We start from the raw sequence: 14,172 nt of genomic DNA, 5'->3' as shown, positions 1-14,172 counted from the left end.
TGGCTGTCCCCTCCCTGTCCCCTTGTCCTACCCTGAAGGGACACGGGGAGGGGTCTCCAGCACGCGGGACCCCCACCCCAAAGAACCCCCCCCGTGTCACCCCCCGTGTCCCTTGTCCCCCCCCGCCTCTGCCCCACGGCGATTGGGGGGTCCCGGGGGGCGGATTTGGGGAGGGGGATTTGGGAAGGGGGAATTTGAGGGGTGGGATTTTGGGTGGGGGAATTTTTAGGGCGGGATTTAGGACGGGATTTAGGGGCAGGAGAATTTGAAGGGTTGGGATTTGGGGTGGGGAAATTTTAGGATGGGATTTAGGGCGGGATTTAGGACGGGATTTTGGGTAGGGGGAATTTTTAGGGTGGGATTTAGGGCGGGATTTTGGGGTGGGGAATTTAAAGGGCTGGGATTTTGGGTAGGGGGAATTTGAAGGGTTGGGATTTGGGGTGGGGAATTTTTAGGGCGGGATTTAGGACGGGATTTTGGGGTGGGGGAATTTGAAGGGCGGGATTTGGGGTGGGGAATTTTTAGGGTGGGATTTAGGGCGGGATTTTGGGTAGGGGGAGTTTTTAGGGCGGGATTTAGGAAGGAGGAGCGGAGCGCCGGCCCCAGCGCGGCTTTATTGGTCTGAGTTTCACATTCCGCTGTCGGAACTGGGGGGTCCCGGAGCCCCCCGACCCCAAAGCTGCGGGTGGTACAAACAGGGGTCCCCCAGCCCCTCTGCGACACCCCAAAACCCCCCCAAAACCCCATACTGGCCAGGGGTGCGGATTTGGGGGTCCCCACCCGGGGGGGGGGTGTCTCAGCACCCCCAAACCGTTGTGGTGCCCCCCAAAATGTGCGGGACCCCCCAAACCGTTACAAAGCGCCCCCAAACCGCCCCAACGACCCCCCAAAGGGGCAGGATTTGGGGGATCCCCTCAGGAGCAGCGAGCCTTGTGCTGGAAATAGGCCTGGAAACGGCTCTGGGCGTAATCCTGGGGAAAAAAAGGGGAAAATTGGGAAAAAAGGGGAAAAACAGGGGGGAAAACATGGGGGGAAAGGGGAATAAAGGGGAGAAAATGGGGGGGGGATGAAGGGGGGAAATGGGAAAAAAAGTGGGAAATAAAGGGGAGAAAATGGGGAAAAAATGGGGGGAAAAGGGAATAAAGGGGGGGAAAAGCCGGGGGGATAAAGGGGGAAAATGGGGAAAAAAAGTGGGAAATAAAGGGGAGAAAATGGGGAAAAACCGGGGGGAAAACATGGGGGGAAATGGGAATAAAGGGGGAAAAGTGGGGGGGATGAAGGGGGGAAATGGGAAAAAAAAGTGGGAAATAAAGGGGAGAAAATGGGCAAAAGCCAGGGGGGAAAACATGGGGGAAAAGGGGAATAAAGGGGGGAAAAGTGGGGGGATAAAGGGGGGAAATGGGAGAAAAAGTGGGAAATAAAGGGGAGAAAATGGGAAAAAAATGGGGAAAAACAAGGGGGGAAAGGGGGAGGGGAATAAAGGGGGAAAAAGCGGGGGTAAAAGGGGGAAATGAGAGAAAAAGTGGGAAAAAAGGGGAAAAAAGGGGGGAATCAGGAAGAGGAAAAAAAGGGAGAGGAAAGGGATAAATTGGAGAAATGGGGAGGGGAATGGGGGGAAGGGAAATATAAAGGGGGATAAAGGGGGAAAAGGATGGGGAGAATGAAGGGAGAAATGGGGGGAGAAAAGGGGGGAGAAAAAAGGGAAAGGAGGAGGAAATGTGGGAGAAATGTGGGAGAAAAGGGGAAAAAAGGAGGGAGAAATGGGGGGAGAAAGGGGGGAAAAAGAGGGGAAATGGGGGGAGAAATGGGTGAGAAAAGGGGAAAAGGAGGGAGAAATGAGGGGAGAAATGGGGGGGGAAATGGGGGAAAAAGGAGGGGAAATGGGGGGAGAAATTGTTGGAAAAGGGGAAAAAGGAGGGGGAAAAGGGGAAAATGGAGGGAGAAATGAGGGGAGAAATGGGGGGAAAAAGAGGGGAAATGGGGGAGAAATTGTTGGAAAAGAGGGGAAAAAGGAGGGGGAATAGGGGAGAAAAGGGGAAAAAGGAGGGAAAAAGGAGGGGGAAAAGGAGGGGGAAAATGAGGGGAAATGGGGGAGAAATGGGTGAAAAAAGGAAAAAAAGGAGGGAGAAATGAGGGGAGAAATGGGGAAAAAAGGAAAAAAAGGAGGGAAAAATGGAGGGAGAAAAGGGGAAATGGAGGGAGAAATGAGGGGAGAAATGGGGGCAAAAATGGAGGAAAAAGGAGGGGAAATGGGGGGGGGAAATGGGGGGAAATGGGGGGAGAAATTGTTGGTAAAGGGGAAAAAGGAGGGGGAAAAGGAGGGGGAATAGGGGGAGAAATGGGTGAAAAAAGGAAAAAAAAAGAGGGAGAAATGAGGGGAGAAATGGGTGAAAAAAGGAGGGGAAACGGAGGGAGAAATGTGTTGGAAAAAGGGAAAAAGGACAGAAAACCGTGAGAAAAACGGGGAACAGGCACTGAAGGGGTTAAAAGGGGTGCGGGGGGAGGGGGGTGCAGCCCCCCAGCACCCCCAGGACCCCCCAGGACCCCCAGGACCCCCGGGACCCCCCACTCACCAGGTAGCCGAAGCGGATGGTGGAGATCTTGGCCTGCACCACGGACCAGAGCCCCCAGAAGAAGTGGGAGGCCAAAGCAAAGCTGGGGGGAAACGGGGGTGAGACCCCAAATCTGCCCCCGGGCACCCCAAAAGTGGCACAGGGACCCCAAAAGCGGCACAGGGAGACCCCAAAAGCGGCACAGGGACCCCAAATTTGGTCACGGAGATCCCCAAAAGTGGCACAGAGACCCCAAAAATGGTACAACCCCCCTCAAATAAAGGTACAGAGACCCCAAGAGTGACACAGAGACCCCAAAAGTGACACAGAAACCCCAAAGTGGCACGGAGATCCCCAAAATGGTACAACCCCCTCCCGAAATACAGGTACAGAGACCCCAAGAGTGACACAGAAACCCCAAAAGTGGCACAGAAACCCCAAAGTGGCACAGAGACCCCAAATGGGGCCACAGAAACCCCGAAAAGTGGTAGAGAGACCCCAAAAAGTGGCACAGGGACCCCTAAAAGTGGCACAGAGACCCCAAATTGGGTCACAGAGACCCCAAAAGCGGCACAGAGACCCCCAGATGAGGGCATGGAGGACCCCAAAAATGGCACAGAGACCCCAAAAGAGGCACAGAGACCCCAAAAGCGGCACAGGGACCCCAAAGGTGGCACAGAGACCCCCAAAAGTGGCACAGGGACCCCAAATTTGGTCACGGAGATCCCCAAAACTGGCACAGGGACCCCAAAAGCGGCACAGAAACCCTAAAGCGGCACAGAGACCCCAAAAGTGAGTCACAAAGAACCCCCAAAGCGGCACAGGGACCCCGAAAAACAGCACAGGGACCCCCCAAAGTGGCACAGGGACCCCAAATTGGGTCACAGAAACCCCCAAAAGCGGCACAGGGACCCCAAAAGCGGCACAGGGACCCCCAAAGCGGCACAGAGACCCCAAAAAGTGGCACAGAGACCCCAAAGGTGGCACAGTGACCCCCAAGGTGGCACAGAGACCCCAAAAGTGGCACAGAGACCCCAAAAAGCGGCATAGGGACCCCAAAAGTGACACAGAGATCCCCAAACGGGGCCATAGAAACCCCCAAAAGTGGCACAGAGACCCCAAAAGCGGCACAGGGACCCCAAAGGTGGCACAGGAACCCCCAAATCCGTACCGCTCGATCTCCCGCAGCAGCTCCTCCTCCAGCCGCGCCCGCTCCTCCCCGGCCGGGCCCGTTCCTGCTCCCGGGGCCGCTCCCGGTGCCGGTCCCGGCCCGCCCGGGCGCTCCCACAGGTAGTGCCGGATGAAATGGAGCTGGGGGTACGGGGGGGTGGGTGGGGCTGGGACCCCCAGAGACCCCCAGAGACACCCCCAGGGACCCCCAGGGAACCTCCCAGATCCCCCAGGAGCCCCCCCAGGACCCTCAGGGACCCCAAAGGGACACCCCCAGACCTCCCAAGCAGCCCCCCAGGATCTCCAGGGAACCTCCCAGACCCCCAGGGACCCCCAAGGGACCCCAAGGGACACCCCCAGAGCCCCAAAAGGACCCCCAAGGGACACCCCCAGACCCCCAAGGAGCCTCCCAGACCCCCCAGGGACCCCCAAGGGAACCTCCCAGACCCCCCAGGGACCCCCAAGGGACACCCCCAGACCCCCAAGCAGCCCCCCAGGATCCCCAGGGACCCCCAAGGAACCTCCCAGATCCCCTAGGAGCCCCCCCAGGACCCTCAGGGACCCCCAAGGGACACCCCCAGACCCCCTAAGGAGCCCCCCAGACCCCCCAGGGACGCCCAAGGGACCTTCCAGGACCCCCAAGGAACCTCCCAGGACCGCCAAGGGACCCCCCCAGACCCCCAGGGACCCCCAAGGGACACCCCCAGACCCCCAAGGAACCTCCCAGACCCCCAAGGGACCCTCAAGGGACCCACAGAGAACCTCCCAGACCCCCAGGGACCCCCAAGGGACACCTCAGCCCCCCCAAGGAACCTCCCAGATCCCCTAGGGACCCCCAAGGGACACCCCCAGACCCCCCCAGAACCCCCAAGGAATCCCCTCGGCCCCAAGGGACACCCTCAGGACCCCCCAAGGGACCCCAAGGGGACCCTCCAGGCACGAAGGAAGCCCCCCAGATCCCCCAGAGAACCTCCCAGACCCCCAAGGGACCCTCAAGGGACCCCCCCAGCCCCCCCAGCCCCACCTGCTGCTGGCGGCTGGGGTAGTGCTCGGGCCGGGCCTGGAAGCCGGGCCAGGCTTGGGCGCCGTAGCTGTAAACCCACTCGCAGAAGTGATTGCCCAGGTCAAAGCCCCTGGGGGGGCACGGGGTCAGCCCCTGCACCCCAAAAACGGCCCGAGAACAGCCCCGAGAACAGCCCTCTGTGCCCCAAAAACAGCCCCAGAGCAGCCCCAAAAACAGCCCCCAGCCCCCAAAACGGCCCCAGAGCAGCCCCAAAAATAGCCCTCTGTGCCCCAAAACCAGCCCCAGAGCAGCCCCAAAAACAGCCCCCAGCCCCAAGAACAGCCCTCTGTGCCCCAAAAACGGCCCCAGAGCAGCCCCAAAACCAGCCCCCAGCCCCAAGAACAGCCCCCAGCCCCAAAAACAGCCCCCAGCCCCAAGAACAGCCCTCTGCGCCCCAAAACAGTCCCCAGAGCAGCCCCGAAAACAGTCCCCAGCCCCCAAAACAGCCCCCAGCCCCAAAACCGGCCCCAGAGCAGCCCCGAAAACAGCCCCCAGCCCCAAAAACAGCCCCCAGCCCCAAAAATACCCCTCTGTGCCCCAAAAACAGCCCCCAGCCCAAAAAACAGCCCAAGAGCAGCCCCCAGCCCCAAGAACAGCCTTTGTGCCCCAAAACCAGCCCAAGAACAGCCCCCAGCCCCAAGAGCAGCCCCCAGCCCCAAAAACAGCCCAAGAACAGCCCCGAGCCCCAAAAACACCCCTCTGAACCCCAAAAACACCCCACTGCACCCCAAAAACACCCCCAAAACACCCTGCTGTGCCCCAAAAACACCCCTCTGCGCCCCAAAAACACCCTGCTGTGCCCCAAAAACACCCCAAAAACATCCCTCTGCACCCCAAAAACACCCCTCTGCACCCCAAAAACACCCCCAAAACACCCTGCTGTGCCCCAAAAACACCCCTCTGCACCCCAAAAACATCCTGCTGCACCCCAAAACCACTCCTCTGCACTCCAAAAACATCCTGCTGCGCCCCAAAACCACCCCTCTGCACCCCAAAACCACCCCAAAAACACCCCTCTGTGCCCCAAAAACAGCCCGCTGCACCCCAAACCCCCCCGGGGACCCCCCCAAACCCCCCTGGGGACCCCCCAAACCCCCCGGGGACCCCCCAAACCCCCCGGGGCCCCCAGCCCCACCGGTAGTTGTAGCTGCTGTACTCGAAGTCGATGAGCATGAGGCTGTCCGAGGAGCCCTCGCGCCCCGCCAGCAGCAGGATGTTCCCTGGGGGGCAGGGGTTTTGGGGTTCGGGGGGTCCCCGGGGTTTGGGGGGGTCTGGAGGGGCTGGGGAGTTTGGGGAGTTTGGAGGGTTTGGGGGTCTGGGAAGTTTGGGGGGTCTGGGGGATGTGCGGGGTTTTGGGGGGTCTGTGGGGTTTGGGGGTCTGTGGGGTTTGGGGGGTCTGGGGGGGTCTGAGGGGTTTGGGGGGTCTGTTGGGTTTGAGGGGTCTGGGGTGTCTTGGGGGTTTGGGGGATTGGGGGGTCTGAGGGGTTTGGGGGTCTGAGGGGTCTGGGGGGTTTGGGGGTCTGGGGGGTCTGTGGGGTCAGAGGGGTCTGTGGGGTTTGGGGGGTCTGGGGGGTTTGGGGGTCTGAGGAGTTTGGGGGGGTTTGGGGCATTTGGGGGGTCTGGGGGGTCTGAGAGGTTTGGGGAGTCTGAGGGGTTTAGGGGGTCTGTGGGGTTTGGGGGGTCTGGGGGTTTGGGGGTCTGGGGGATTTTGGAGTTTGGGGGGTCTGAGGGGTTTGGGGGTCTGTGGGGTTTGGGGGTCCGGGTTGGGGACAGGGGTGGCACTCACCCTCCTGCACGTCGTTGTGGCAGAAGACCACCGGGGACGGGGTGGCCTCCAGCAGGTCCCTGAGGGGACAGAGCGGCTCAGAGGGGACACGGGGACAGCCCTGGGACAGCCCTGGGGACATGGGGGGGACCCCGGGATATGGGGACATGGGGGGGACCCCGGGATATGGGGACATGGGGGACACCAGGGGGACACCAGGACATGGGGGACACCAGCACACAGGGACATGGGGACATGGGGGACACCAGGGGACATGTGGGACACAGAAAACCAAAGGCATGGGTGACACCGGGACGTGGAGGTGACACGGATACAGGGGGACACAGGGGAGACAACAGGGACACCCTGAGGGCATGGGGGACACACAGGGGACACCGGGGACTTGTAGGACACACAGGGGGACACCGGGGACTTGTAGGACACACAGGGGGACACCGGGGACACAGAGGACACTGAGGACATGGGGGACACTGGGGACACCAGGGATGCGAGGTCAAGGAGGGGACAGGGGACAGAGGAGGGACATGGGGGGGTGGTGACAGTGACCTGAGGCTCCTCATCTCCTGCTCCAGGTTGTAACCCCGGAGCTGCTCCAGCTGCTGCAGCTGCTCCGGCTCCGAGAAGGTCAGCTCCGAGATCTGCCGCAGGTACCTGGGGACACGGCACGGTGGGGACACAGGGGACAGCGTGGGGACAGACCCCCGACAGCCCCTGCCCAGCCCCGGCCACCCCAAGGTCACCCAGTGTCCCCTCGGTGTCCCACAGGACCTGCTGGAAGCAGCCAGGAAACCTCAGGGGTCCTGGTCCCACTGGGGTTTGGGGTTCCCACTCCCTGATCCCAATGGGGTTTGGGGTTCCCACTCCCTGGTCCCACTGGGGTTTGGGGTTCCCACTCCCTGATCCCACTGGGGTTTGGGGTTCCCACTCCCTGGTCCCACTGGGGTTTGGGGTTCCCACTCCCTGATCCCAATGGGGTTTGGGGATCCCACTCCCTGATCCCAATGGGGTTTGGGGTTCCCACTCCCTGGTCCCACTGGGGTTTGGGGTTCCCACTCCCTGGTCACAATGGGGTTTGGGGTTCCCACTCCCTGGTCCCAATGGGGTTTGGGGTTCCCACTGCCTGATCCCAGTGGGGTTTGGGGTTCCCACTCCCTGATCCCACTGGGGTTTGGGGTTCCCACTCCCTGGTCCCAATGGGGTTTGGGGTTCCCACTCCCAGGTCCCAATGGGGTTTGGGGTTCCCACTGCCTGGTCCCACTGGGGTTTGGGGTTCCCACTCCCTGATCCCAGTGGGGTTTGGGGTTCCCACTCCCTGATCCCACTGGGGTTTGGGGTTCCCACTCCCTGGTCCCAATGGGGTTTGGGGTTCCCACTCCCAGGTCCCAATGGGGTTTGGGGTTCCCACTCCCTGGTCCCACTGGGGTTTGGGGTTCCCACTCCCTGCTCCCAGTGGGATTTGGGCCCCCTCTCCCAGTAGGATTTGGAGCTGTCCCACCCTGCTCCCTGTTCCCAGTGGGATTTGGGCCCTACTCCCTGCTCCCAGTGTGATTTGTGCCCCACTCCCCATTCCCAGTGGGATTTGGGTCCCCATTCCCAGTGGGATTTGTGCCCCACTCCCCGCTCCCAATGGGATTTGAGTCCCCGTTCCCAGCGGGATTTGTGCCCCACTCCCCATTCCCAGTGGGATTTGAGTCCCCGTTCCCAGCGGGATTTGTTCCCCACTCCCCGCTCCCAATGGGATTTGTGTCCCCACTCCCCGCTCCCAGCGGGATTTGGAGCTGTCCCACCCCTCTCTTTGCTCCCAGTGGAATTTGTGCCTCACTCCCCACTCCCAGTGGGATTTGTGCCCCACTCCCCGTTCCCAGCGGGATTTGGGTCCCTGTTCCCAGCGGGATTTGGGTCCCTGTTCCCAGCGGGATTTGTGCCCCCACTCCCCATTCCCAGTGGGATTTGGAGCTGCCCCACCCTGCTCCCCGTTCCCAGTGGGATTTGTGCCCCACTCCCCATTCCCAGTGGGATTTGTGCCCCGCTCCCAGCGGGATTGGGGTCCCTGTTCCCAGTGGGATTTGGGTCCTCATTCCCAGCGGGATTTGTGCCCCCATTCCCAGTGGGATTTGTGCCCCACTCCCCATTCCCAGCGGGATTTGGGTCCCCGTTCCCAGCGGGATTTGGGCCTCACTCCCCGTTCCCAGTGGGATTTGTGCCCCACTCCCTGCTCCCAGCAGGATTTTGAGCTGTCCCATCCCAGTCCCCGCTCCCAGTGGGATTGGGGTCCCCGTTCCCAGCAGGATTTGGGTCCCTGACCCCTCCATGGTCCCGAAGAGCCACTTGGGCTCCTTGTTGAAGGGCATGGCCATGCCGTGGAAGCGCGCCATGGTGACGGCGATCTCGGCGGAGACGCGCGGCTCCCGCAGCTCCTCGGTGCGCAGCCGCCGGCTCTGGGGGGGCACGGGGGGTTCGGGGGTGCCCGCGGGGGGCACGGGGGGCCGGGGGGACCCCCGATCCTACCGGGATGTACTGCTCCAGCCGGCCCTGCGGGAACACCCCGAACAGGCGCGGCCCCAGCGCGCGCTCGGCCAGGATGGCGAACATGACGCTCTCCAGCACCAGCGAGTCCACGCCCTGCGGGGGTCAGGGGCACCCCAAAAACGGGGACACAGGTTGGGATCCCCAAAAATGGGGTCACAGATTGGGATCCCCAAAAATGGGACCACCAAAACAGGGCCACAAATCGGGATCCCCAAAAACAGGACCACAGATTGGGACCCAAAAATGGGGTCACAAATCGGGATCCCCAAAAATGGGACCACCAAAACGGGACCACAAATGGGGATCTATAAAAACAAGATCACAAAAACGGGATCCCCAAAAATGGGGCCACAGGTTGGGACCACAAAAATGGGGCCACAAATCGGGATCCCCAAAAACAGGACCATCAATTGGGACCCAAAAATGGGGATCCCCAAAAACAGGACCACAGGTTGGGACCACAAAAATGGGGATCCCCAAAAACAGGACCACAGGTTGGGAGCCAGGAATGGGGCCACAAATTGGGATCCCCAAAAACGGGACCATCAATTGGGACCCAAAAATGGGGTCACAAATCGGGATCCCCAAAAACGGGACCACCAAAACGGGGCCACAAATCGAGATCCCCAAAAATGGGGCCACTGTTTGGGATCACAAAAACGGGGTCACAAATTGGGATCCCTGAAAACGGGACCATCAATTGGGACCCAAAAATGGGGTCACAAATCGGGATCCCCAAAAACGGGGCCATCAATTGGGACCCAAAAATGGGGATCCCCAAAAACAGGACCACAGGTTGGGACCACAAAAATGGGGATCCCCAAAAACGGGGCCACAGGTTGGGAGCCAGGAACGGGACCACAAATTGGGATCCCCAAAAATGGGGCCACAGGTTGGGATCCCCAAAAATGGGACCACCAAAATGGGGCCACAAATCGGGATTCCCAAGAACGGGTCCACCAAAAGAGGGCCACAAATCGGGATCCCCAAAACTGGGGCCACAGTTTGAGACCACCAAAATGGGGTCACAAATTGGGATCCCCAAAAATGGGACCACCAAAACGGGACCACAAATCGGGATCCCCAAAAACAGGACCACAGATTGGGACCCAGGAAGGGGGTCACAAATGGGGATCCCCAAAAACGGGACCACCAAAACGGGGCCACAAATGGGGATCCCCAAAAACGGGACCATCAATTGGGACCCAAAAATGGGGCCACAAATCGGGATACTCAAAAATGGGGCCACAAAAACAGGACCCAAAAGTGGGACCACAAAAACGGGACCCTAAAAATGGGGCCACAAAAATGGGTCCCCAAAAATGGGGTCACAAATCGGGATACTCAAAAATGGGACCAGAAATGGGGATTCCCAAAACGGGACCACAAATGGGAATCTACAAAAACGGGGCCACAAAAATGGGACCCACAAATTGGGATCCCCAAAAATGGGGCCACAAATCAAGATCCTCAAAAATGGGGTCACAAATTGGGATCCCCAGAAATGGGACCACAAATTGGGGTCCCCAAAAACAGAACCACAAATCCCAAAAAGGCACATGAAAATCCCTAATCCCAGGGGTTTCCTTGGGATTCAGGGTCTCAGGGGTCCCCATGGGGTTTGGGGTCTCGGGGATCCCCATGGGGTTTGGGATCTCGGGGGTTCCCATGGGGTTTGGGATTTCGGGGTTCCCCATGGGGTTTGGGGTCTCAGGGGTCCCCATGGGGTTTGGGATCTCGGGGGTCCCCATGGGGTTTGGGGCCTCGGGGATCCCCATGGGATTCGGGGTCTCGGGGGTTTTCATGGGGTTTGGGGTCTTGGGGGTTCCTATGGGGTTTGGGATCTCGGGGGTCCCCATGGGGTTTGGGGTCTCAGGGGTCCCCATAGGGTTTGGGGTCTTGGGGGTTCCTATGGGGTTTGGGGTCTCAGGGGTCCCCATTGGGTTTGGGGTCTCAGGGGTTCCCCATGGGATTTGGGGTCTCAGGGGTTCCCATTGGGTTTGGGGTCTTGGGGTCCCCATGGGGTTTGGGATCTCAGGGGTCCCTATGGGGTTTGGGATCTCAGGGGTCCCCATGGGGTTTGGGATCTTGGGGGTTCCCATGGGGTTTGGGATCTCGGGGATCCCTATGGGGTTTGGGATCTCGGGGGTCCCCATAGGATTTGGGGTCTCAGGGGTCCCCATGAGATTCGGGGTCTCGGGGATCCCCATGGGGTTTAGGGTCTCAGGGGTTCCCATGGGGTTTAGGGTCTCGGGGTTCCCCATGGGATTTGGGGTCTCGGGGGTTCCCCATGGGGTTTGGGGTCTTAGGGGGTCCCCATGGGGTTTGGGGTCTTGGGGGTCCCCATGGGGTTTGGGGTCTCGGGGGTTCCTATGGGGTTTAGGGTCTCGGGGGGTCCCATGGGGTTTGGGATCTTGGGGGTCCCCATGGGGTTTGGGGTCTCGGTGGTTTTCATGGGGTTTAGGGTCTTGGGGGTCCCCATGGGGTTTGGGGTCTTGGGGTTCCCCATGGGGTTTGGGGTCTTGGGGTTCCCCATGGGATTCGCGGTCTCGGGGATCCCCATGGGATTTGGGATCTCGGGGATCCCCATGGGATTTGGGATCTCGGGGGTTCCCCATGGGGTTTGGGGTCTCAGGGGTTCCCCATGGGGTTTGGGATCTCAGGGGTCCCCATGGGGTTTGGGGTCTCAGGGGTCCCCATGGGGTTTGGGGTCTCGGGGGTCCCCATGGGGTTTGGGATCTCAGGGGTCCATATGGGGTTTGGGATCTCGGGGGTCCCCATGGGGTTTGGGATCTCAGGGGTCCCTATGGGGTTTGGGATCTCAGGGATTCCCATGGGGTTTGGGATTTCGGGGTTCCCCATGAGGTTTGGGGTCTCAGGGATCCCCATGGGGTTTGGGGTCTCGGGGGTCCCCATGGGGTTTGGGGTCTTGGGGATCCCCATGGGATTTGGGGTCTTGGGGATCCCCATGGGGTTCAGGGTCTTGGGGTTCCCCATGGGATTTGGGGTCTCGGGGGTCCCCATGGGGTTTGGGGTCTCGGGGGTCCCCATGGGGTTTGGGGTCTTGGGGGTTCCTATGGGGTTTGGGGTCTTGGGGTTCCCATTGGGTTTAGGGTCTCAGGGGTCCCCATGGGGTTTGGGGTCCCCGTGGGTTTTGGGGTGCGGCGGTGCCCTCACCTGCAGGATGGCCCCATAGACGCGCAGCAGAACCTGTCGGGGCTCGTCCCCCACGCTCGGCACGTGCTCGGGCAGCGCGCACTTGTACAGCAGGTTACTGAGCCCCCCGCTGCGGGACATTGGGGACATTGGGGACATTGGGGACATCGGGGACATTGGGGACATCGGGGACATCGGGGACATCAGGGACATTGGGGGGACAGGGACCCACCGGGCAGTGCGCACTTGTACAGCAGGTTACTGAGCCCCCCGCTGTGGGACATTGGGGACATTGGGGACATCGGGGACATCGGGGACATTGGGGACATTGGGGACACTGGGGACATCGGGGGACATCAGGGACATCGGGGATGTGAGGGGACATCGGGGACACTGGGGACATCGGGGACCCACCATGCATTGCACACTTGTACAGCAGGTTACTGAGCCCCCCGCTGCGGGACATTGGGGACATTGGGGACATCGGGGACATTGGGGACATTGGGGACATTGGGGACATTTAGGGGACAGGGACCCAACCCAGGCAGTGCACACCTGTACAGCAGGTTACTGAGCCCCCCGCTGCGGGATGGGGACATTGGGGACATTGGGGACATCGGGGACATTGGGGACACTGGGGACATCAGGGACATCGGGGACATCATGGACATTGGGGACATCGGGGACATTAGGGACATTGGGGGACATCAGGGACATTGGGACAGGACAGGGACCCACCCGATCAGGACGTGTCCCGGCAGGGCACAGGAGTTACTGACGCTCCCCCGTGGGATTTTGGGGGGTCAGGGGACACCGGGGGACACCGAGGTGGCACCGGGAACAGCGGGGGACACGAGGGGACAGCGACAGCCCTGCTTGGGATGTGCTGGGGCAGCTGGCAGGAGATGGGGACACTGGGGACAGCGGATGGGGACACTGGGAGTGGGACTGGGACACTGGGGACAGCGGATGGGGACACTGGGAGTGGGACTGGGACACTGGGGACAGCGGATGGGGACACTGGGGACACTGGATGGGGACACTGGGAGAGGAACCGGGGTCCGGGTCTGGGGGTCACTGGGGGACAGGGACTGGGACACTGGTCCGGAGGGCACTGGGGACACTGGGAGGGACATGGGGGACTGGTACACCGGGGGACAGGGACAGTGCTGTGGGGACAACTGAGGCCGCTGGGAGGGGACAGGGACACCGCTCCGGGGGACAATCGGGGGCACAGGGACGGGACAGGGAGGGGACAGGGACACCGCTCTGAGGTACAAGAGGGAGGGGACAGGGAGGGGACAGGGACACTGCTCCGGGGGACAATCGGGGCACAGTGAGGGCACAGGGAGGGGACAGGGACAGGACAGGGACACTGCTCCGGGGGACAATCGGGGGCACAGGGAGGGGACAGGGAGGGGACAGGGACACCGCTCCGGGGGACAATCGGGGCACAGGGAGGGGACAGGGAGGGGACAGGGACACTGCTCCGGGGGACAATCGGGGGCACAGGGAGGGGACAGGGAGGGGACAGGGAGGGGACAGGGACACTGCTCCGGGGGACAATCGGGGGCACAGGGAGGGGACAGTGCTGGGGACAGGGACACTGCTCCGGGGGACAATCGGGGGCACAGGGAGGGGACAGGGAGGGGACAGGGAGGCGACACTTCCCCGAGCCCCGGGACGAGACCACTGAGGAGAGCGGGGGGGGGGGGCCGCCTCTCTCCCGTTCCGCTTCCTACCTGACGGGCCAGATGCCGAACTCGTCGGGGCCGATGAGCTTCCAGGAGCCGGCCAGGAACTCGCGGCACCAGGCGTAGGCCTGCAGGCGGGTGGCGGCGGGGACATCACCGTCCGCGCCACCGCTGCCCGGGCCCCCCGCCGCCGCCGCCATGGTGGCCGCCACCCGCTCCTGC

At 61.5% G+C, this 14,172-nt stretch overlaps 1 protein-coding gene across 1 annotated transcript; it reads right to left on the bottom strand.

The window, feature by feature from the left end:
- Positions 1–594: 594 nt before the first annotated feature.
- CHKB (choline kinase beta) lies at positions 595–14,170 on the bottom strand. Its single transcript, XM_041720686.2, has 11 exons — positions 13,999–14,170; positions 12,278–12,386; positions 9,080–9,193; positions 8,876–9,009; positions 7,118–7,222; positions 6,572–6,630; positions 5,921–6,005; positions 4,747–4,855; positions 3,724–3,863; positions 2,574–2,655; positions 595–971 (listed from the first exon to the last, which is right to left on the bottom strand). The coding sequence occupies exons 1-11, from the start codon at positions 14,148–14,150 to the stop codon at positions 915–917; spliced, it is 1,146 nt and encodes a 381-aa protein (XP_041576620.2). The 5' UTR covers positions 14,151–14,170; the 3' UTR covers positions 595–914.
- Positions 14,171–14,172: the final 2 nt, after the last annotated feature.

This window comes from Taeniopygia guttata, chromosome 1A, assembly GCF_048771995.1.
Source record: "Taeniopygia guttata chromosome 1A, bTaeGut7.mat, whole genome shotgun sequence".
Classification (NCBI taxonomy): domain Eukaryota; kingdom Metazoa; phylum Chordata; class Aves; order Passeriformes; family Estrildidae; genus Taeniopygia; species Taeniopygia guttata.
Note: the sequence above shows the minus strand (reverse complement) of the source record. Positions and strands in the feature narration are given on the sequence as shown.